An 18,922-nucleotide genomic window follows, 5' to 3' on the forward strand; every position below is an offset into this window, starting at 1 on the left:
AACTTTTGCCAGGAAGCGTTGTATATTATTCTTTCGGTGCGATTAGTTTTGTAGCCCGAGAGTGTGATCTCGTGAGAAACTCTCTGTCGTAATGACTAATGCAAAAAGTCGTAGAAGGGGTGTTTGATCCTGTCTTGTAACCCCTGGAATCAAAATAGCGTATCGTCTTTGTATCCATGTACTCCAGTGTAGCGCATTGCAAGATGGTGAGTCAAAGGCATTGAGAGAGACCTAAAAATCCATGTTGGCATCAAACTAACGCCTTCGGATGATATGACTGAGAGCAGATACGTAGGCCCCCTCGCTCAGTCAATCCCCATCCACTCGTCCCCACTATCCCCTTCTTCTTCTACCTCCATCCCATCTCCTCCTGCCTCCATCTCAAATGCCAACGCACTCGGTTCCTCTATCTTCTCTCGCGGCTGACTCAACAAATACTCAATCCGATAAATATTCTCATCCGCCAACCTCACTAACTCGGTCTGAATCCTCTTCACACACTTCTCTACTTGCCTAACCTCAGCCTCTACCAAGCCTCGATTATCTTTCAACCACCGACCATGCCTACTTAGAAGACTCTCAATCCAAAGCAGATTGAATTCCAGATGGGGAGACTCGTCCGCCTGGACCGCGACAAAGCGGAGTAAGCGGCCGAGGTAGACGGTCGGGATATTCTTGACGACGAGGGAGATATCTGAGACGGGGATTCCTTCATAGACGCGGCGGATGAGGTTTTGTTCGTTGAGGCGGAATGCCATGACTAGTGCTTTGAGGTATTCCTTCTGAGCGAGGGTAGAAAGGGTGCTGCAGGGCGTTACGGTGATATCAAGGTCGAAGGGGTCGAATTGGAAGCCCGTGTCTAGACTGTAGATTAACAGGCCCTCTGTGCTCGCAGCGCAAAACGCTCGCCCAGCAGGCGAGAATGCTACCGCTGGTACTCGCACTTCTGGTCGAGTTTTCCGCGCTGCGTCACCCCGCTGCGCGCCGGGAAGTGTGTCATCGCGCCGGTCTTCGAGATCCGAAGCTTCGCCCTGCTCGTCGATAAGGCCGCGAGGTCCGGCTTCGGTAAGGAGTTTGCTGTTGAGAAATTCCTGGGTTCCGTCGAGGGAGAGGTTGACAGAGACAGTGAATTTCTTCAACAGAACGCCGGATTGTGCGTCATAGAGACATATGTATTTGCTGTTACCGCTGGCAAGGACGCAGGTTCCATCAGCGCTGTATCGAACAGATGTAAAGCTTTTAGTGCCGGCGAGATTTGCCGCAGTTCGACGGTCAGTCATTTTACGACCACCAGAAACGTCGCGCTGGGCGTCGATCCCGCCTTGTTGTGTGGCTTCGGATACGGACCAGAACGTTAGTTGACCGTCGAGGGTGGTAACAGCGATCTGTTTGGAGTCGGGACGAAACGCGATACAGAGGACGTCCGCCATAAGTTGTAGCGGCTCGCTCGTCTGTGTTCGCGCGAAGATATTCCACAGACGAACGGTGTGATCCCAACTTCCACTGACCAAGGTGCCGCCATCGGGCGCAAAGGATAAGGACGTCACAGGTCCATCGTGGCCGGACAGTCGGTCGAGAAGTTGGCCTGTTTGAACAGACCAAATGTGAATATCAAAGGAATCAATGGATCCAGCGCAGACGACTTCGCCACTTGGGTCGACCGCCAGTGAGGAGAAAGAGAGCCTTGAAGGAGCTGTGAATGTTCGGAAGTTGCGATATCGAATTAAATCCCAAGCTCTTACTGATCCATCTAGACTTGCTGTGAAGAGAACGTTACCCCTTTTCGCATACTCGCACGCTGTGACTCCGCTTATGTGCTCAGTGAAAGTGACGACACAGAAGCCAGAATTCACGTCCCAGACTTTGATCTTTCCATCGTCTGCAGCTGTAATGATGCGTTGACCATCGGGCGAGTAGGCGATGGAGTTCATCGAATCGAAGTGTCCCTGCTGTTTGAGGATGTAGGATTCGGACTGCCATTCCCAGACCAATAGCTGGCCCAATTTCGAAGCACCGAAGGCAAGCCATTCTCCAGTCTTGTTTATTGCGACAAAGTCAATATCGTTCTGCGATATACTTGGAGGGGTTAGCAGACTCGATAATGTAGGCTGGCATACACACACCTCAAGTTCTGTATCTGGCTGAACTCTGGCAATTCATAGATACTAAAGATGCCGTTAGAGAATCCAGCGACGAGTAACTTGGACTCCGGGTGAAATGCAGTGCATGTCACATGCGCATTATTCTGCATGAAGTAATGCCGGTCGGCAATCCTCCACTGCCAATTCTCGTCGTCATCGCCTGCCCCAGAAGGTGCTTCGGGACGTAGCACATATCTCCAAACAAAGAGAGCGCCATCTTTGCTAACCGTGTATATCTGAAAGAGGTCAGCGCCACTGGGTTTGCGACTGGGAGCCGGCACTCGTACCCACCGTTTCCTGATCTTTAGAAAACCATGCACCCACAACTCCTTGCCGATGGCCTGCGAGTGTAGTTGGCATAAAACCCTCCTCCAGGTCCATGCTCCATATCCGCGCCGTCAGGTCTTTTGAAGCGCTCAAGAAGAACCTCGAATCGGCCGACCATTCGATGCTCTGCACACTGTCGAAATGGCCCGTGTATATTCTGTGCCTGACGAACGGCGCAAACTCCAGGTCTCCACCTGCCACGTCAGGTGTTGAAGGGGTATGCCATACTTCAACCTGCCTTCCTATTCCGGCTGCGAAATGTCGCCCGGAAGGAGCGAATGCAAGGGCAGAGACCCCGCCTCGGAAGGAGAAGTGATAGAGGGCAACTCGGCGGGGCACATTTGTAAGGATGGCGCGGCCGTCTTCATCGATCGATAGGAGGAGATTTCCGCGAGGGTTCAGTGCGAGTCGGGCGATGTTCCGTCGATGCGCGAATGGAAGGGTGTGTGATTTGGAGCTGGAGTCGACATGAGCCAGAAATTTCACGTAGGGTGCAGCAACATATAGCAATTACTTTACTAGATCGAATACTGAGACCCTGTTCCCGACAGGAGAGAGGAGACATGTTCCGTCTGGCGTGAAGAGAAGGTTGCCTCTGCTGTACACGGTCCCCAGCAGATTGGAGAACTATCAGCGCTGTTTAGCGGATAATCTTGGCAGGAATTCTAGCCGCATTGCATCTCACCTGGAACTCAGTCTTCATTTTGACAATACAAAACTACCGCATCTTTTTGGTTGTGGGGGCGCTCGTGACATTTCTATATCGTGAACTTTTTTTCGTGAGAGGAAGCTCGGGCCACACAAGCTAGCGCGCTTTCCCCGTTCAGGGTCAGTGCTTGCCGAAGAGAGTCGTGCAGAGAAAGGGGACGCCAAATTATCCAACACCACCTCCGACTCCTCTCCTCCCCAAGAACCTTCGCCATCAGTATACCGCCGCTATCACGAGGCTGATCGACTCCCTCCAGACGGATATCTTCCGGTAATCCTCCGACTGCACCTGCCTCGGACTTGCCTCCTTGCCCCTAGCTAACAGGCGGCCTTAGATCCCATCGTCCTCAACCAGCAGCCTGAGCGCAGAAAGACACCATGGCCGAATCCGCATCCCCAATTGGCATTGCCAATGTACGTACCCGCCACTTCTAGTCTATCTAAGACCCGCACTGACATGTCTCGCAGTTGCCCAACCAGCGGTATGCCCGAGACCAACGCACACACACTGTTTGAGCCTAACATTCGACAGCCATAAGATCGTCGCAAAGCGCGGTGCTGCCTTCACGATAATGGTATGGGCCGAACACTGCGAATGGCAAGACGGGAACATCATCTAACCATTTCAGGTCGCTGGCGAGTCTGGACTCGGAAAGACCACCTTCATCAACACCCTCTTCTCCACCACCATCAAGACCTACGCGGATCACAAGCGCCGACACAACAAGCAGATTGACAAGACGGTTGAGATTGAGATCACAAAGGCTGAGCTTGAGGAGAAGTTCTTCAAGGGTATTATTTTCATGCAGCCCGCCGTTGAATGCCAAGTCAGTGGTTGCTAACTTCATCAGTCCGCCTTACTGTCATCGATACTCCTGGGTTTGGCGACTATGTCAACAACCGCGACTCCTGGCAGCCCATCATTGAGTTTTTGGACGACCAGCATGAGTCGTACATGTTGCAGGAACAACAGCCGCGCCGCAGCGACAAGATTGACCTCCGCGTCCACGCTTGTCTGTACTTCATCCGACCCACCGGACACACGTTGAAGCCTTTGGATATCGAGGTCATGAAGAGGCTCTGCACGCGCGTGAACTTGATCCCCGTCGTCGCCAAGGCGGACACGTTGAGCCCCGCAGACCTGGCTAAATTTAAGGCGAGGGTACGTTGATGCATTTCAACAAGTTGGGCTGCACTAACGCACATCAGGTACGCGCCGTCATTGAGGCCCAGGGCATCAAAATCTACCAGCCACCACTTGAGGACGATGACGATGCTGCTCTCGCCCACGCCCGCGGTCTCATCTCCGCCATGCCATTCTCCGTTATTGGCTCAGAGAAGGATGTCCAGACCAATGATGGCCGCACCGTTAAGGGCCGACAATACGCCTGGGGTGTAGCCGAGGTCGAGAACGAGGAGCACTGCGACTTCAAGAAACTCCGCGCCATCCTTATCCGAACCCACATGCTCGACCTAATCCACACCACCGAGGAGAACCACTACGAGGCATACCGCGCGCAACAAATGGAGACGAGGAAGTTTGGCGAGGCTCGTCCACGGAAGCTGGACAACCCCAAGTTCAAGGAGGAAGAAGAGGCCCTGCGAAAGCGATTCACCGAGCAGGTTAAGGTCGAAGAGCAGCGGTTCAGACAGTGGGAGCAGAAGCTCATCTCAGAGCGCGACCGCCTCAACAAGGACTTGGAGCAGAGCCACGCCGTTATTAAACAGCTCGAACAGGACGTCGACAATCTCCAGGGCAGCATCAACCGCTCCCATGGCCGCCGTTAAGTTGCATCAAGAGCGTGGCTGGGCGTTGTGGTTGTCACAATTCAAATGCAGATCCAAGGCTCGCTGGAGTTTTATTCCTCTACATGTTATCCTTCGAGATTCCCCTCCTTTTCTCTTCCATATGTTTGTAATGTCGCGCTGCGACGGGTTTTTTGTTCGCTTGGCTGGGTTGCTTTGTTTCGAGGTGTGAGATGACCCCAGAGTTGTTGTGGGATGGGCTGTGCTGCTCGGGGATAGGTTGTTGTGATTGGGATGGAAAAGAGGTCTGAACTGGACATGGAAGATAAGTGGCATTTTCTAGGACTTGTAGATTAATTGATTTGGGTTGCGACTGGTCGCATTAAGGTGCTGTGAATTGATATTTGAGATATTCTCTTGAGATGAAAGTTATGGATTTGATATAGTGCATCCACCGACGGCTCAGATCGATGGAGATAAAATCGATATTACTTCCTCCGAAAGAGTACGAAGATAATACCACATTCACATCCATCTGGTATATTTCCCGACTTCAGACAGCCATAGGTGAAATGCAGGTACCTCTTTTGGAGCGAAGTACATGGCGATTAGCCCCCCTCAAAAGACGAGTTGAAAGAAAGGAAGGCAAGAAGCTCTTTACTTGATACCCAACCCACCAAATACACGATCCAACTCCTCCCCCGCCCTCGGATCCGGAACCCCATCTCTCCTCTCAATCAACCCTTTGATGCCTACACTCGTCCTCCGTTCCGCCTGCGGCGGTCTCCCTCCCGCTCCTACCCCTATACTCCCCTCGCCTATCTGTCCCTGTATCTGGGCCTCTCCCGCAGCCACATTCTCAGGAACCAACAGCTTAACCTCCGCATCCAACCAACCTGGCGCAACGCGCCTCTTCTCCGCTAAATCCGCTGCCTTCCGCGCGTCCTCCCATTCCAGCAATGTGTTTCGCGCAGACGATTCGAGAGTGCGGAGATGCGATTGCAGTGCTAGACAGGATTGTAGAATCGCGTCCGGTGTCGCAGTTGTGTCGCCCGAGGCAGAGGATACGTAGGCGGGAGACGGCGTGGGTTGGGAGGTGGGATTGTTGTTGTTGTTGTTTGGTTCGGAGGCATTGGGAGGGTTGGAATTGGGGTTGGGGTTGGGGTTTGAGAGGATTGAAGGTGGGAGGGTTGAGGGGAGCTGTTTGTAGGTGTAGGGGAGCGGGGTGGCGGTTGGGAGGGAGAGGAAAGGGGATATTGTTAGAGGAATTTGGGCGAGGAGGGGGTGGGGGTCTAGTTGTAGCTTATGTTAGCTTATGTTCAATGGAAACACCGTAGCTTGAAGATGTGAATGTATAGGTATAGGCATGGCGGTGCTCTCTCAAATCTAGAGTTTGCGCCGGAAATAGTGCTTTGGAGTTGTATCCCCATGAAAACCCTTGGCGTGGTGGTCCTCTCCCGAATCCGGAGTTCTGCGTTAGAAATGGTAGAGTTGGAGCGGTACGGCTCTGTGGAGTGCGGGGTATGCAAGCCCCATATCCCATCCAGAATCTTGCAAGTGCCTCCGTGCTACCAGAAAACCAGTACTGGGGACGAAGAAAAAGATCCGAATGCTGCATTGTGGGGTAAAGCAGTCGGTGTGGAGCAGTGGGGAGGTGGTGTGAGAGTAGGTCGAGGTAGCCTGGATTCAGGTACGGAAATTGGGGTACAGTGAATAGTCCATAGCAGCTCTAGTCTTCCAAAGCGAAATCGGAAGGCAATTAAATAGCATTCGAACATTTGGATCCTTCGGAGTCGGTGCGCATCCAGAAGCACTTGTGGAAGTGTAGTAAAGGTTGAATGCGCGTTGTGGGGGCTCCAAACAGACGGAGAAGATTGCTGGGGTAAGAGAAAGGGAACTCACGTTCGTCGTGCATATTGATCTTCGGGCCTGCGTTTGGAAAAAGCGGCTCTTTAAGATTTAATCAGAACCGGGTAAAGTGGGAGGTTGTCGTTGGTCCTGGGTTGAGAACGGAGTTGGAAGTCGTCGGGAGGATTGCGGAGAACAGGCGAGTGGGTGCAATGAAGAACGGCGGCACGTGACCCAACACCGGCGTGTGGGGCTTATGCAGGGTAAGGGGGAAAATCGAGGGGCATAGTGGCAAAGACTTAAGATGGGCCAATAGTGCGGGCTGGATTTGTTGTAAAGTGGTTCATATTAGAGTATGTAAACCTATATGTGTGGACGCTATGTGAACGCTTCGAGACTCTTCCAAAATGCTAGTCAACGCCACACTACTTTGCTTCTTCAATATCAGAAATGCGAAAGAGCACAGGTAGCTTCTGCAATTACACGACAATACCCCAATTATGTTCCAGACTCTATATCAGCCTCGTCTCGAGCCCTTTAGCATTTGAAGGCGGTTGGGCCGGGGATTGTGTATGTCGTTGGGGTTGGATAGAAGAGCTGGAACTTGATGCCAGGATCAGTCCCCTTGTATGCTCCGGGAAAGCTAACCGTGGGTGGATTCGCGGAGCCGCCCCCAGTAACGTTAATCTGAGCACACTCCATGTACAGTTGCGCTCCAGGGTAACTGGCGGCGCCGTGCAGGGCAATGAGTTCTGCTCTCAGGAGGTATCTGCAACATTTTGTATGAGAATCAAGGCGGTGATACAGGGGATAGGAAACCAACTGGCCGCTCTGAACGCATGAAGGTAAAGTGAAGTTCACTTTGCCTTTATTATTGTAAAGCCTTGTGACCGCCCACTGGCCCTTGCTATCGAGCCCATCTTCATAGATCTTAAACCCTAGCTGACTTTTAGACGGAGAACATGCAAGAGAAGCTTCGGAGCGCACATTTGAGGCCGGTGACTTTGGTAGTCAAAGCATCGTCTACTTTGGCAAGGTACACCATTACGGGGCCGAGATGCCCCTTATCAATGGGATCTTGCGCTTCACCAGTACTCCCGCTGTCTAAGGTATGATGCCATTCGGCGGTGAGCTTATCGCCAGCTTTGACCTGCATTTGCGGTGTACATTCAGTATGCTGCTATGCGAAGTAGACTGCAGTGGAGATCCGTACATTGATGATGTCCTTGGGAAGAGGGGTTCTGAGTGGATTTGGGCTAAATGCAGGTCAATATAGTGCGCGGACGGAGTTCGAGTTGCTACTTGCCCTCCATTGCATATAACATCATTGGACGTCACATCAGTAATTGGCCTGGGATTCCACGTGTCAATCTCGGCCTAAATGCGGCTGCATGTTGGACGCCTACCCATCGTATGCCTGTGGTACACTGTCAGTGAGCCTTTCGTAACCGAGGCAATACAGACGTTCATACGGGAACTCGGATGCCTTTCGTGTGTCCCTGTGCCACTCCGTTAACCCATAACTCTTGGAAAATTGTATGCGCCGAAGCGCCGACGAGCAAGGAGCACGTGATGAGGAGATTCTTCATCGTGATGGGTACAGCTGTTTGCAAAATGCTACCGCTTAAGGTATCTCCCAGCACGATGGCGAATGGCTCTATAAGAAAGACATCTCGACTACCTCATTCAGAACAATTCCGAATCGAGCGCGGAACAACACGGAGCCAGTTGTGAGGTTCTACAAGAAACGGCAGTCGTCCTACTGGACAGTAGGACAGCCTGATCAAAGCCTCATTAAATCGGTATCCCGGCCAATATATATCCGTTGTGAGTGGGAAATCCGTGACCAGAGAGCACGTGCTCGGAGCGAAACCGACGAAAGAATGGACAAATGAAAATGATGACAGCATAAAGATGGAAGGGGCAAGGTGCCACTATCGAGATGAGCCTGCTTTCCGTGAGGCCAATCTAAAAATGCCGGTGGGCGGATGGAAGATTTGGGGGAAGAAAAAATTATTGCAGCACACAGACATGAAGAGATCAAAGTGGAAAAGGACTGCGATCTCCGAAGAATGAACGTAGTGAACTTTCATATATTAGATTGTCGTCTATTGGCAGGCTAGGATGTTTCAACCGTGAGAAACATGGCTCGGGCGAATGAGGATGTTTCATTTGTGTAGCATCGAGATACGGGACATAAGCGGGAGGCGAGAAGCTTGATGGCGGAGTTAGTTCGTGTTGCGTCGTCGTGTTGGTTTCGGGGCTTGCGGGCTGTGGAAATTCGAGAAGGATATCGTGGTGCAGTTGTGTGTGCCTGGTGAGGCTCATGGTAGGCGGAAACTGGAGGGCAGTTTCCCCTTTGGCGTTCCTGTGCGTTTCCTATTTGAGCCATAGAAGCGGATGTGGGGAATCTTCAAAGAGCTTAGACTGTCTTGGCAACAGGGCTCGACGGCAGGTGAGGCCTGGCAACCCGTCCTTCATCAATTTACCTCAATCAATACGCTCATCCATCTCATCAGCGTATATTAAAAATTTCCTCGAAACTCAGCCAGACTGACCTTGTGATACCCAGTTCCCAGCCTGAACATGCTCATCCGGCCCCGTACGGCGGAACAGATTTCCCCCCTGCAAATCTTGCAGTGGGTTGGTACCTGGTACAGGGCGTCAATCCGCCGCTGGAGGAGCGGTATCTGTCATGCTTTGCTTGGCTAATTGGTCTCAACTCCATACACGGTTTTGTTCCTGTCATAGTCCGGGGTAAAAAGAAAATGTATATAATAGCTCCTTCGCTGTGGGCAAGGGTCCGGTCTCGTGGGCGCCTTCTGCTTCTCCTGGTCTTTTCACTCTCGGTCTGTCTCTGTTCTTCTGCTAGCTGCTCTTGACAATGAAGGTCCCTACCTTCCTCAAGGCAGCCTCGCTGCTAGCCCCTCTCCTTGCTGAAGCACAAACCACTGGCGATGTGTATACTCACCCAAAGACCGGTATCAAATTCTAGTATGATCATTCCTCTCCAATTAAAACTCGCATGCTGACTTTCCAAGCCGGACCACTGTCGATTCCGCTCAGACATCTGGTGGATTCCAGTGGGGATACGCATTGCCAGGAACTGCAGGTGGAACCAATGACGAGTACTTTGGTCTTCTTGTGAGTTTGCTGTTGGTGAAAGGAATGAATGGGTTTACTAACTGTTTACGAGGTCGGAGCATTGCAAACTGGCCGCAAGGGGTGGTCAGGTGTCAGTCATGGCGGAGGGATGCCCAACTCTCTCTTACTGATGGCCTGGCCCGAAGGTGATAATGTTAAGACAAAATTTGTCTATGCAGGGTAGGTGTCTTTATCCCACTGAATATTGAACTTCTAGCTGACTGTGCTCAGCGGTTACGTTACTCCAGACGACTACACCGGGAATGCAACCCTGACGCAGGTTTCGCATTCCATTAACGACACACATTTCGAATTGGTATACAGATGCCAATGGTGTTGGGCATGGAATCAAAAGGGTGCTGAAGGCTCCCAATATCCCACTTCAGAAGTTCAAGTCATTGGTTGGGCCCAGCACAAGGATGTACCTTCGAACCCTATCACCTTTCACAACAATGGACAATCGCAATTTGGGGCCCCCGTTGCAAGCGCTAGAAACGCAGCATACTCCCAATGGGTTGCCTCGTTCGGAGGTAACACAACAACTCCCACACCTACTCCCTCCTCAACCCCTACACCTACGGCCCCAACAGCCTGTGTTGGGACTCCTGCACCTACTGGATCGTATGACTACATCGTTGTCGGTGCTGGGGCTGGTGGTATCCCCGTGGCAGACAAACTCTCTGAGAGTGGCAAGAGCGTTCTTTTGATTGAGAAGGGCCCTCCATCATCTGGACGATATAACGGAACTATGAAACCAGACTGGCTCAAGGCCACCAATCTTACCCGCTTTGACGTCCCTGGACTTTGCAACGAGATCTGGGTTGATTCAGCCGGCATTGCTTGTACAGATATTGATCAGATGGCTGGTTGCGTACTTGGTGGAGGTACTGCCGTCAATGCTGCCCTCTGGTGGAAAGCAAACCCAGTTGACTGGGACGCTAACTTCCCTGCTGGCTGGAAAGCTGCTGATATGAAGGCCGCAACCGAACGTGTTTTCTCGCGCATTCCTGGCACTGATCACCCGTCTATGGACGGCAAGCTCTACAAACAGGAGGGCTTCAATGTTATTTCCACCGCCCTGGCCGCAGACGGCTGGAAGTCAATTACCGCGAACAATGTCCCAGGAGAGAAGAACAGAACTTTTGCGCACACTCCGTATATGTATTCTGGTGGTGAGCGTGGTGGTCCAATGGCTACGTACCTCGTCAGCGCCACCAACAGGAAGAACTTCAAGCTATGGATGAATACTGCTGTCAGGCGAGTTGTCCGAACCGGTGGCAAAGCCACTGGGGTTGAACTTGATGGCGGTAATGGAGGATACTGCGGCACTGTGAACCTCAACCCCGGTGGCCGTGTCATTCTCTCTGCCGGCACATTTGGCTCAACCAAGCTCCTCTTCCGGAGCGGCATTGGGCCAAAGGACCAGCTCCAAATCGTCAAGAACAGCGTACAGGACGGACCGAGTATGATCAATAGCACTGAATGGATCAACCTCCCGGTGGGACAGAACCTGAACGACCACGTCAACGTACGCAGCTCATTCTATCAGTAACTCTCAACCTACTAACCCTTTCATAGACCGATACCGTCCTTAGGCACCCCAATGTCTCGTTCTATGACTTTTACGCCGCTTTCAACGACCCCATTGTTTCTGATAAGGAGGCCTACCTCAACAGCCGTTCTGGTATTCTCGCTCAGTCTGCTCCTAACATTGGTCCCATGTTCTGGGAAGTCATTAAAGGTTCTGATGGAATTGAGCGTTCTCTTCAGTGGACAGCTCGTGTGGAACCTTCCCCACCTGCGACCGATAATAGTCAGTCGTGTCGAAGGCCTCCCCTTGATTCTACGCTAATAGTGAGTAGCTTCCATGACGTTGAGCCAGTACCTTGGTCGCGGTTCAACCTCGCGTGGTGTTCTTTCCATCAATGGGGCTTTGAGCATGTACGTCTCAAAGGCGCCATATCTAAACACCAAGGAGGATCTCGAAGTCGTTATTCAAGGTATTAAGAACCTCCAAAAGGCCATTGCCAAGGTTCCCGATATTGTCTGGGAAGTCCCTGGTCCAAACGTCACGGTCGAGGACTACGTTAAGAGCGTAAGTTGATTCATGAATCTCTTAGCTATCAGTGAATTCGGACCTGATGTCAAATACAGCTTCCTCTGACACCGGCTGCTCGCCGCGCTAACCACTGGATTGGTACGGCAAAGATTGGTACGGATAGTGGTCTGACCGGCGGATCCAGTGTTGTGGACACCAATACCCAGGTCTACGGTACTCAGAACATCCATGTGGTTGATGCTTCGATTTTCCCCGGGTAAGATGTCTCCGAACCACAGAGTCACGCCATATACTAACACCGCCATCAGCCATATTACCACCAACCCATCTGCTTACATTGTGGTTGTGGGTGAGCAAGCCGCAGCTAAGATCGCTGCGCTGGGTGCTTCCAAGCCCGGTGGTGGCGGAGGAGGAGCTGGGGGTGAGCAAACTGCTGGAGCGGTACGTTATTGAGCACTTTCTAAAAACAAGAACATGGGTGTTTGGCGTTGAAAGTCCCGTGGTGTCGTTGATAACCTGGTCGTACGAACAAAGTTTCCGCCGTTACACACTCACTAGGCATGAGCCTCCACACACTGTTGCACAAAGACAACAAAATTAAAAAGAAATGGGGCTGATATGTTGTATTGTAGAATCAGCAGTGCGGTGGCAAAGGCTATACTGGCCCGACTGAGTGTGTGACCGGCTACAAATGCAAAGTAAGTTCCACTGGCCCGGTTTCAGTACCTATCCATCGCAATTACTAACAAGAATAATAGAAACTTAGCTCTAAGCTCAGCAAATGCCTACCTAGCTAACTTTAAGAAAGGTAGCAAGTATTTGGTGATTTGAACGGGACTTGAGCTTTTCTTGTATATACTTGAAATTGATTACTTGAAATCACAACCGTGTAATGCTATGCTAGTTGTGAGGGTTCATTCACTTGTGAATCTGGTGAAATAGGGTTGAAAGCAAAACAGATCCCAGTAAGAATCATGTACATTGCACACCTTTCGGAAAAGCCCCCCGTAAGGCTTGACACCATCAAGACTCCCACTAGGATTCCTTAACCCTCTATCTGAGATATTTTTTGTGTCTGGAACCTTGTTAACCTTTCCCGTCCCCTTCTGTTTCCTCTTACCCTTCCTCCTCGCACCTAAGAACTATATCATTCCTGCATCGATATATTACTCTCCTTCTCCTCTGAATGCCGCCTTTCTAGGTCCTCCTAGCAGCACTCTACGTCCCAGACCTGGGCTTTGCTCCTAGTCCTACATCCAGGGTGATCTTAACTGGCTTTACATCGGCGGGGTTGGCCAGAACACCTATGGATGGACACCTTAGTCTGGAGCTGGGAGGTTCTGGATTCTTTCGAGATTTCTTGAGGCGGCTGATGAGCTGTAGCCGGATTCGGGTGCGAAGTCTTGAGCATTAAACAGTACGTGCTTTGATATCCTGACTCAGAGGCGTGAAGGTCATAGGGAGAAAGACCATCGCAAAGTCTAAGTGCAGCCTGCAGGCTAGGCCTGGCATGATGCTTGGGAACCTAGACTCAATATCAGCACTACTAATTGGCGAGTGCGAAGGACTATAGGGAACAGACTTAGAAAGATGATCCCCTGGGCCCTCTATCTCAATCGCGGTTTTGGAGTCACTTGAAATCAATGGAGAGAACGCCACATTGAAGCAGCCTTGGTGTGGTCCCAGAGGGACGGACAGGTGACTGGAATTGGACATAGGGACGAAGGCCTGCCTGGGAATGTCGCATTTTAGGATGCTATTTGGGGAGAATGTGTGATGATTTCGGCTATTGGGAGCGAATGCCACGCTGTCAGTTTCAGGTATCTCAAGCATCCACTATACATGGTTCGGTGAAGACAAAGTTGACTGTCTCGCTGATAGTGTATGTGAACATTGTATTGAGGTGGTGGCGGCGAGTTTGCGTAGAGAACGGAGGTGAGTCTCCTGGGGAGACATAGGTAGACCCGAGAGTGGGAGCAAAGAGATAAATGCGCGAATACTAAAGCGGGCCAAATGATGTGGCAAGGAGGCGAAGGTAGCAAGGAAGAGTAGAAGATGAAAGCGTGCGAGTGGTGTGATAGGCTACTGAAAAGGTGGCTGGGATGTGGAGAAAATTTCGAGGGAGTTTTGTGTTCCTCAATGAGGCTTTAGAAGAATAATACTTATGGCTGTGGGCGAAGTCTCGCGTTCAACCTTTCACAAAAGGTTTGCCCATTTTGCTTTTCATAGTTGGTGGGAGATCAGTAGTTCTCGTACTAGAGCAAACTCTGGGCTCCTCATAGAAAGCTCCGGCAAGTATTATCGGAGATACTACATCATAATATAGTTACAACTCATCACATCGAGCATGCTCTTAGGCGGGATAAAAATAGCCTTGGTGATGCTGAAGGGTGAATGCATGAGACGAAGTTGACAGATATGGAGCTAGCACAGATATGGTTAGCCATCGCCACACCTTGGCAGGCGCGACGGGATGCCAAGCCCCAACTTTCAATACACCACTTCACTACATCAGCTGTCACTTACGCTCCAGATACCTCTCTCTCGCCCTTCTTTCTGCTCAAGATGAGCCGGTGACCTGCTATACTGTTGTGATCCATTTCCACTTTTGATCTCACGCAATATGGCCTCTGCTGTGTTCTTCCTCGACCTGAAGGGCAAGGTGAGTTTGTGGGGTGCTGTTCGACGGCATTAAGACTGACATGCGTTGGCCGCAGACCCTTCTGGCGCGAAACTATAGGGGAGATATCCCCATGTCCGCTGTGGAAAACTTCCCCATACTACTCAGCGAAGCCGAAGAAGAGAGCTCCGCAGTCCCACCATGCTTTTCGAACGAAGGCATCAATGTAGGCCGCCTCGTGCGCACTGCTATGCTGCAACACCACGTATGTGGAAAGTCAGTTTAAGCTAACCGGGAATATCCTCCTAGTACCTCTACATTCGCCATAACAACCTCTACCTCCTTGCTCTTACGAAACGAAACACAAACGCCGCCGAGATCCTCCTTTTCCTGCACAAGATAGTCGAAGTCTTTACTGAATACTTCAAGGAACTGGAGGAGGAGAGCATACGGGATAACTTTGTTATCATCTATGAATTACTGGACGAGATGATGGATTTCGGATACCCTCAGACGACTGAGAGCAAGATATTGCAAGAGTATGGCCTTCTTGCTGCTTTGATCTGCCTAGTTATGTTAATTGCATCTTGTGCAGATACATCACGCAAGAATCGCACAAACTCGAAGTCCAAGCACGTCCGCCGATTGCAGTTACAAACGCTGTCAGCTGGCGAAGCGAAGGTATTCGGTACCGCAAGAACGAAGTCTTCCTCGACGTCATCGAATCCCTCAACCTCCTCGTTTCTGCAAACGGCAATGTTTTACGATCCGAGATTCTTGGTGCTATTAAAATGAAGTGCTATCTGTCGGGTATGCCTGAGCTGCGATTGGGCTTGAATGACAAGGTCATGTTTGAGACAACAGGGCGAGCAACACGAGGGAAGGCTGTGGAAATGGAGGATGTCAAATTTCATCAGTGCGTGCGGTTATCGAGGTTTGAGAACGACAGGACTATTAGCTTCATCCCACCAGATGGCGAGTTCGAGCTAATGAGCTACCGGCTGAATACACAAGTCAAGCCATTGATCTGGGTGGAATGCATTGTGGAGAGCCATTCTGGAAGTAGAATAGAGTACATGCTGAAGGTAGGGCGGGATTTTCACGTCTCCTGCCCCTGCAAAGCTAACTGTATTATTTAGGCAAAAGCTCAGTTCAAGCGACGAAGCACAGCCAACAACGTCCAAATCTCAATACCCGTCCCTGAAGACGCCGACACACCGAGATTCCGAACGAACATTGGTACTGTGCACTACGCCCCTGAAACATCATCGATCGTGTGGAAGATCAAACAATTTGGTGGCGGGAAGGAATTCCTCATGCGTGCGGAGCTTGGCCTTCCTTCAGTACGGGGAGACGACGAGAAAGGTGGTGGCATGATGGGTGGATTTGGTGGCAGCATGGGCGGTGTTGGAGGCGGTAAGGGGAAAAGACCGATCAGCGTGAAGTTTGAGATCCCGTACTTCACCACAAGTGGTATCCAAGTGCGGTACCTTAAGATTATCGAACCAAAGGTGAGTGGTTGTGCTATCTTCTTTCTACGTTTGAATACAACTGACCGCCTTAAAGCTTCAATATCCCTCACTGCCGTGGGTTCGATACATTACGCAATCCGGTGATATCGCGGTGCGATTACCGGATGTACAGTAGATGAAGGATTGATATAGAAATGCCAAAGGGAACACCAAGTGTGCCCATGATAGTTCCTCACGTTTGATGTTTAGATCTTATGACCTCAGTGTTTTCATTTCCCCCATATTTGACCATCTTTTCATTTGCAAACGCTCTGCTCAAGAGTCTCCTGGCCTCTGAAGAACGAGTCGCTTGCTCCTCATTGTTCCCAGGCACGTCTCTTCAACAAACTTGTTACCCTTAACCCTTTCTTGATGGGTTGAGCCTTGAATCACATACTAATCCACCCACTACATCCACCAGCGCCTGGGATCCTGTATAGTACGCTTCAACTGCTGCGCTACATACTAGCTTCGGCAGCCGTTGACTTCAATCGAACATCAAAAATTGCCTGTTAAGAAGTGCAAGCATTGTTCAACTTGCGAACATTAAGGTAAGAGGTTAACATTTATAAGAAGAGCCCTGCCCCTCTCCACGAACTCGGACGTTTGTTTAAAGAAAATAGATTTTATTTTAATGATGAGGATATGACACCTACGCTTCTGTGTACCACCATTTTCCCGATTTTGCACGCCATACGAAAAAGACTTCTCTACCCTGTTTTTGGAGGCTTCAGTAACTAGAGTCAGGCCCATAGTCTGCTTCGGGCACTGTATGTGTCGACCGCTGAGCATCTGGACCCAAGAGTCATCTAAAACCGAAGTTGAAGCCTAATGTGCCGTGTCCGACACTCCTCTAGTTCCTTTCAACATTCAGAACCTAGACTTGGACTATATACAAAGAATTAAACGGACTAGGCCACGGACTGCTTCCCTCGCTCAAGCTAAAATATACGAAGCATTTGGAGCACGTTTGCTCTCACCTCGAATTGTGTTTATTTGTATTAGATGTAGTCTGCCGTCACAGGACCATTGGTGATTTATGGGGTTATATGCTTCTGGTTTGCTCAAAACCCCTTTGGACAAAATCTATGCCTTGTCTCCCGCGCCACTGCAGGTCCCAACAACCCAGGCGAAGGTCCGGGGCACCTCTTTGAATAGTTTTTCAGCGAACTGGGACGACCGCGACTTCTTTGGAGAATAAAAAACGAACGAAACGCCAGAATGTCTTTGTACATTGTTTCCGAAAGAACAAAAATGCGCCGCTGTAACCTCTAATGAATAAAACATAGATAGGTTCCTCAATGGCTAGTATCGAAAAGCCGCTAGAAGGACAATAATGCTGTGGTAAACCCATGCGTACTCTCTGAGGGCTCATACCTCGAGTTTAATTGAGCTAAGGATCATATTATACTGCCCGCCCTGCTACTGAGAACCGAATCTATTCTTCATCATGTGTTTAGGCACTGCCGACTTAAAAGGCTGATGTGATAAAGAGTTTCACATGATCCCAGGGCTAGATCCCACCACCAAAGCAGTGCCCACAGCCGTGTTATGCGGATGCTTGCGTTCGCGGAGATAAAAAGCCGTTTTATTGAAAGAAGGCTGCTACGAGATTGATGAGATTTGGTATCCCTGATCAATTGACTCTTTTCTACCCAAAATTGTAGAGTCTCTACGGCATAGGTCTTGTCCTTATAACAAAAATTATTCCTAGGGCTTTCTATAAATCTTCGACCCCTGGAGCAGTCTTCTGGCACCTTATGGTGGTCCTCCTGTACGCTAAAAACTTGTTCGAAGTTCACCTCTACAGATTCTGAGTATAAAGTGGCTCATCTTCTTCTCTGATGGCTGCTCTTCTGCAAAATGGAAACAATGGAGTTCATTGTCCGTGGCGAGGCCTGGATAAAAAGTAGCAGCTGATCCCTGTCTTTTGTCACGTGACCTGCACTTGCGTGGCTTCCGTCTGACGTCTTCCTCGCCCATCTTTCGAGCTTGGCGCTTGCGGTGCATAACAGTCCGATTTTGGTATATGTCTGATAAAATGCCATCCCTCTTGGTGGCGCTCGCAGGGGGGGAAACCAGTCCGTTCAGGCAGAGGGCTTGTATTCTACACCACTCGTCTCCGCTTCCTGCGTGTGTCTTCGTGGCTCATAACACTCAGCCTCAGCTGAAATCAAGCCTTCTCATTCTTACTTAAAATCATGACCGCTCTTGTTTTCTTCTCCAACAATTTTCAGTTAGGGAAAGCTTCCGTGTATTCTTCGTTATCAGTTCCTCTCACTCGGATTGGTGATCAGCTGCAGACATCGCGATCATCATCTACAGAATCCCAGCGCCAGCTTCTTCAAGGTTCATCTGACCTCCCATGCCGCCGTGAGAGCGGGGATACAGAGCAGGCTAGAGGTAATTTCCTGCATTCAATTGGTAAAATACCCCTTAGGTCCTTGGGGCAATTGGTACTAATTTTCGTTCTGATTTCAGATCACGACACGAACACAGCTAGTAGAGGCCTATAGCAGTCCGATTTCAAGACCTTCAGGATAGGGCATGGCCAAGGTCAATCGAAAGGTTTTGCGTCATGTTTCTCTGGGGCTATTCAAATGCGTCATATCATGGCTTGTTGTGTTGGCCTTCAACGTCTTGGTCCGGCACTACAATGGTCAAGTCTTCAGTCCAAGGACAAAGTCACTTTTTGATGCAATAGTGATTGCGTTGAGTATCATCATGGGTTTAAATATCGCCAGTGGATTGAAGGGCATTACGCTCGATCTGAGGTGGTCGCTTTTGGGCGCTAAAAGGAGATCACCTCATGAGGTAG

General features: G+C 50.3%; 8 protein-coding genes across 8 annotated transcripts; 3 read left to right on the forward strand and 5 right to left on the reverse strand.

The window, feature by feature from the left end:
- Positions 1 to 112: 112 nt before the first annotated feature.
- On the reverse strand, positions 113 to 3,203 carry BDR25DRAFT_295708 (periodic tryptophan protein-like protein 2). Its single transcript, XM_033688865.1, has 5 exons — positions 3,154 to 3,203; positions 2,983 to 3,095; positions 2,433 to 2,925; positions 2,124 to 2,377; positions 113 to 2,076 (listed from the first exon to the last, which is right to left on the reverse strand). The coding sequence occupies exons 1-5, from the start codon at positions 3,169 to 3,171 to the stop codon at positions 306 to 308; spliced, it is 2,649 nt and encodes an 882-aa protein (XP_033542070.1). The 5' UTR covers positions 3,172 to 3,203; the 3' UTR covers positions 113 to 305.
- A 147-nt stretch (positions 3,204 to 3,350) lies between these two features.
- Positions 3,351 to 5,347, forward strand: BDR25DRAFT_337156 (Septin). The gene is made up of 7 exons (XM_033693167.1): positions 3,351 to 3,447; positions 3,512 to 3,590; positions 3,645 to 3,658; positions 3,709 to 3,751; positions 3,806 to 3,968; positions 4,028 to 4,338; positions 4,386 to 5,347. The coding sequence occupies exons 2-7, from the start codon at positions 3,555 to 3,557 to the stop codon at positions 4,962 to 4,964; spliced, it is 1,146 nt and encodes a 381-aa protein (XP_033542071.1). The 5' UTR covers positions 3,351 to 3,447; positions 3,512 to 3,554; the 3' UTR covers positions 4,965 to 5,347.
- Positions 5,348 to 6,937, reverse strand: BDR25DRAFT_337157 (uncharacterized protein). The gene is made up of 2 exons (XM_033693168.1): positions 6,825 to 6,937; positions 5,348 to 6,214 (listed from the first exon to the last, which is right to left on the reverse strand). The coding sequence occupies exons 1-2, from the start codon at positions 6,835 to 6,837 to the stop codon at positions 5,580 to 5,582; spliced, it is 648 nt and encodes a 215-aa protein (XP_033542072.1). The 5' UTR covers positions 6,838 to 6,937; the 3' UTR covers positions 5,348 to 5,579.
- Positions 6,938 to 7,229: 292 nt separating this feature from the next.
- Positions 7,230 to 8,359, reverse strand: BDR25DRAFT_379981 (glycoside hydrolase; the record flags this gene model as incomplete). The annotated part of the gene is made up of 6 exons (XM_033697646.1): positions 7,230 to 7,539; positions 7,594 to 7,708; positions 7,758 to 7,950; positions 8,073 to 8,121; positions 8,177 to 8,187; positions 8,243 to 8,359. The coding sequence occupies 6 exons, from the start codon at positions 8,357 to 8,359 to the stop codon at positions 7,308 to 7,310; spliced, it is 717 nt and encodes a 238-aa protein (XP_033542073.1). The 3' UTR covers positions 7,230 to 7,307.
- Positions 8,360 to 9,578: 1,219 nt separating this feature from the next.
- Positions 9,579 to 12,762, forward strand: BDR25DRAFT_91771 (cellobiose dehydrogenase-like protein). Its single transcript, XM_033699237.1, has 9 exons — positions 9,579 to 9,764; positions 9,812 to 9,914; positions 9,967 to 10,094; positions 10,146 to 11,442; positions 11,493 to 11,727; positions 11,777 to 12,009; positions 12,069 to 12,229; positions 12,282 to 12,671; positions 12,732 to 12,762. Exons 1-8 carry the CDS (start codon positions 9,655 to 9,657, stop codon positions 12,424 to 12,426), a joined length of 2,412 nt encoding a protein of 803 aa, XP_033542074.1. The 5' UTR covers positions 9,579 to 9,654; the 3' UTR covers positions 12,427 to 12,671; positions 12,732 to 12,762.
- Positions 12,763 to 13,383: 621 nt separating this feature from the next.
- Positions 13,384 to 14,573, reverse strand: BDR25DRAFT_360868 (uncharacterized protein; the record flags this gene model as incomplete). Its single annotated transcript, XM_033696314.1, has 8 exons — positions 13,384 to 13,498; positions 13,556 to 13,643; positions 13,677 to 13,809; positions 13,866 to 14,108; positions 14,174 to 14,248; positions 14,314 to 14,397; positions 14,429 to 14,474; positions 14,500 to 14,573. The coding sequence occupies 8 exons, from the start codon at positions 14,571 to 14,573 to the stop codon at positions 13,384 to 13,386; spliced, it is 858 nt and encodes a 285-aa protein (XP_033542075.1).
- BDR25DRAFT_270771 (putative AP-1 adaptor complex subunit MU) lies at positions 14,489 to 16,297 on the forward strand. The gene is made up of 6 exons (XM_033687227.1): positions 14,489 to 14,635; positions 14,691 to 14,819; positions 14,903 to 15,132; positions 15,189 to 15,678; positions 15,733 to 16,104; positions 16,160 to 16,297. Exons 1-6 carry the CDS (start codon positions 14,597 to 14,599, stop codon positions 16,238 to 16,240), a joined length of 1,341 nt encoding a protein of 446 aa, XP_033542076.1. The 5' UTR covers positions 14,489 to 14,596; the 3' UTR covers positions 16,241 to 16,297.
- BDR25DRAFT_360870 (uncharacterized protein) lies at positions 16,298 to 18,256 on the reverse strand (the record flags this gene model as incomplete). Its single annotated transcript, XM_033696315.1, has 14 exons — positions 16,298 to 16,442; positions 16,498 to 16,512; positions 16,567 to 16,613; positions 16,699 to 16,932; positions 16,988 to 17,015; positions 17,057 to 17,190; positions 17,227 to 17,274; positions 17,315 to 17,481; positions 17,531 to 17,542; positions 17,576 to 17,776; positions 17,840 to 17,932; positions 17,976 to 18,027; positions 18,073 to 18,166; positions 18,216 to 18,256. 14 exons carry the CDS (start codon positions 18,254 to 18,256, stop codon positions 16,298 to 16,300), a joined length of 1,311 nt encoding a protein of 436 aa, XP_033542077.1.
- Between the last annotated feature and the right edge of the window lie 666 nt (positions 18,257 to 18,922).

The sequence above is a fragment of the Lindgomyces ingoldianus genome (assembly GCF_010093535.1).
Source record: "Lindgomyces ingoldianus strain ATCC 200398 unplaced genomic scaffold BDR25scaffold_40, whole genome shotgun sequence".
Lineage (NCBI taxonomy): Eukaryota > Fungi > Ascomycota > Dothideomycetes > Pleosporales > Lindgomycetaceae > Lindgomyces > Lindgomyces ingoldianus.

Coding starts and splice junctions, on each gene's coding strand:
- BDR25DRAFT_270771 (XM_033687227.1), top strand. CDS start 14,597: ATGGCCTCTGCTGTGTTCTTCCTCGACCTGAAGGGCAAG. Junction 14,636..14,690: donor TCCTCGACCTGAAGGGCAAG/GTGAGTTTGTGG, acceptor CGTTGGCCGCAG/ACCCTTCTGGCGCGAAACTA. Junction 14,820..14,902: donor TTTCGAACGAAGGCATCAAT/GTAGGCCGCCTC, acceptor ATATCCTCCTAG/TACCTCTACATTCGCCATAA.
- BDR25DRAFT_337156 (XM_033693167.1), top strand. CDS start 3,555: ATGGCCGAATCCGCATCCCCAATTGGCATTGCCAAT. Junction 3,752..3,805: donor GTGCTGCCTTCACGATAATG/GTATGGGCCGAA, acceptor TAACCATTTCAG/GTCGCTGGCGAGTCTGGACT. Junction 4,339..4,385: donor TGGCTAAATTTAAGGCGAGG/GTACGTTGATGC, acceptor AACGCACATCAG/GTACGCGCCGTCATTGAGGC.
- BDR25DRAFT_91771 (XM_033699237.1), top strand. CDS start 9,655: ATGAAGGTCCCTACCTTCCTCAAGGCAGCCTCGCTGCTAGCCCCTCTC. Junction 9,765..9,811: donor AAGACCGGTATCAAATTCTA/GTATGATCATTC, acceptor TGACTTTCCAAG/CCGGACCACTGTCGATTCCG. Junction 9,915..9,966: donor ACGAGTACTTTGGTCTTCTT/GTGAGTTTGCTG, acceptor ACTGTTTACGAG/GTCGGAGCATTGCAAACTGG.
- BDR25DRAFT_295708 (XM_033688865.1), bottom strand. Junction 2,926..2,982: donor TCAGTATTCGATCTAGTAAA/GTAATTGCTATA, acceptor TGTCGACTCCAG/CTCCAAATCACACACCCTTC. Junction 2,378..2,432: donor TTTCTAAAGATCAGGAAACG/GTGGGTACGAGT, acceptor GACCTCTTTCAG/ATATACACGGTTAGCAAAGA.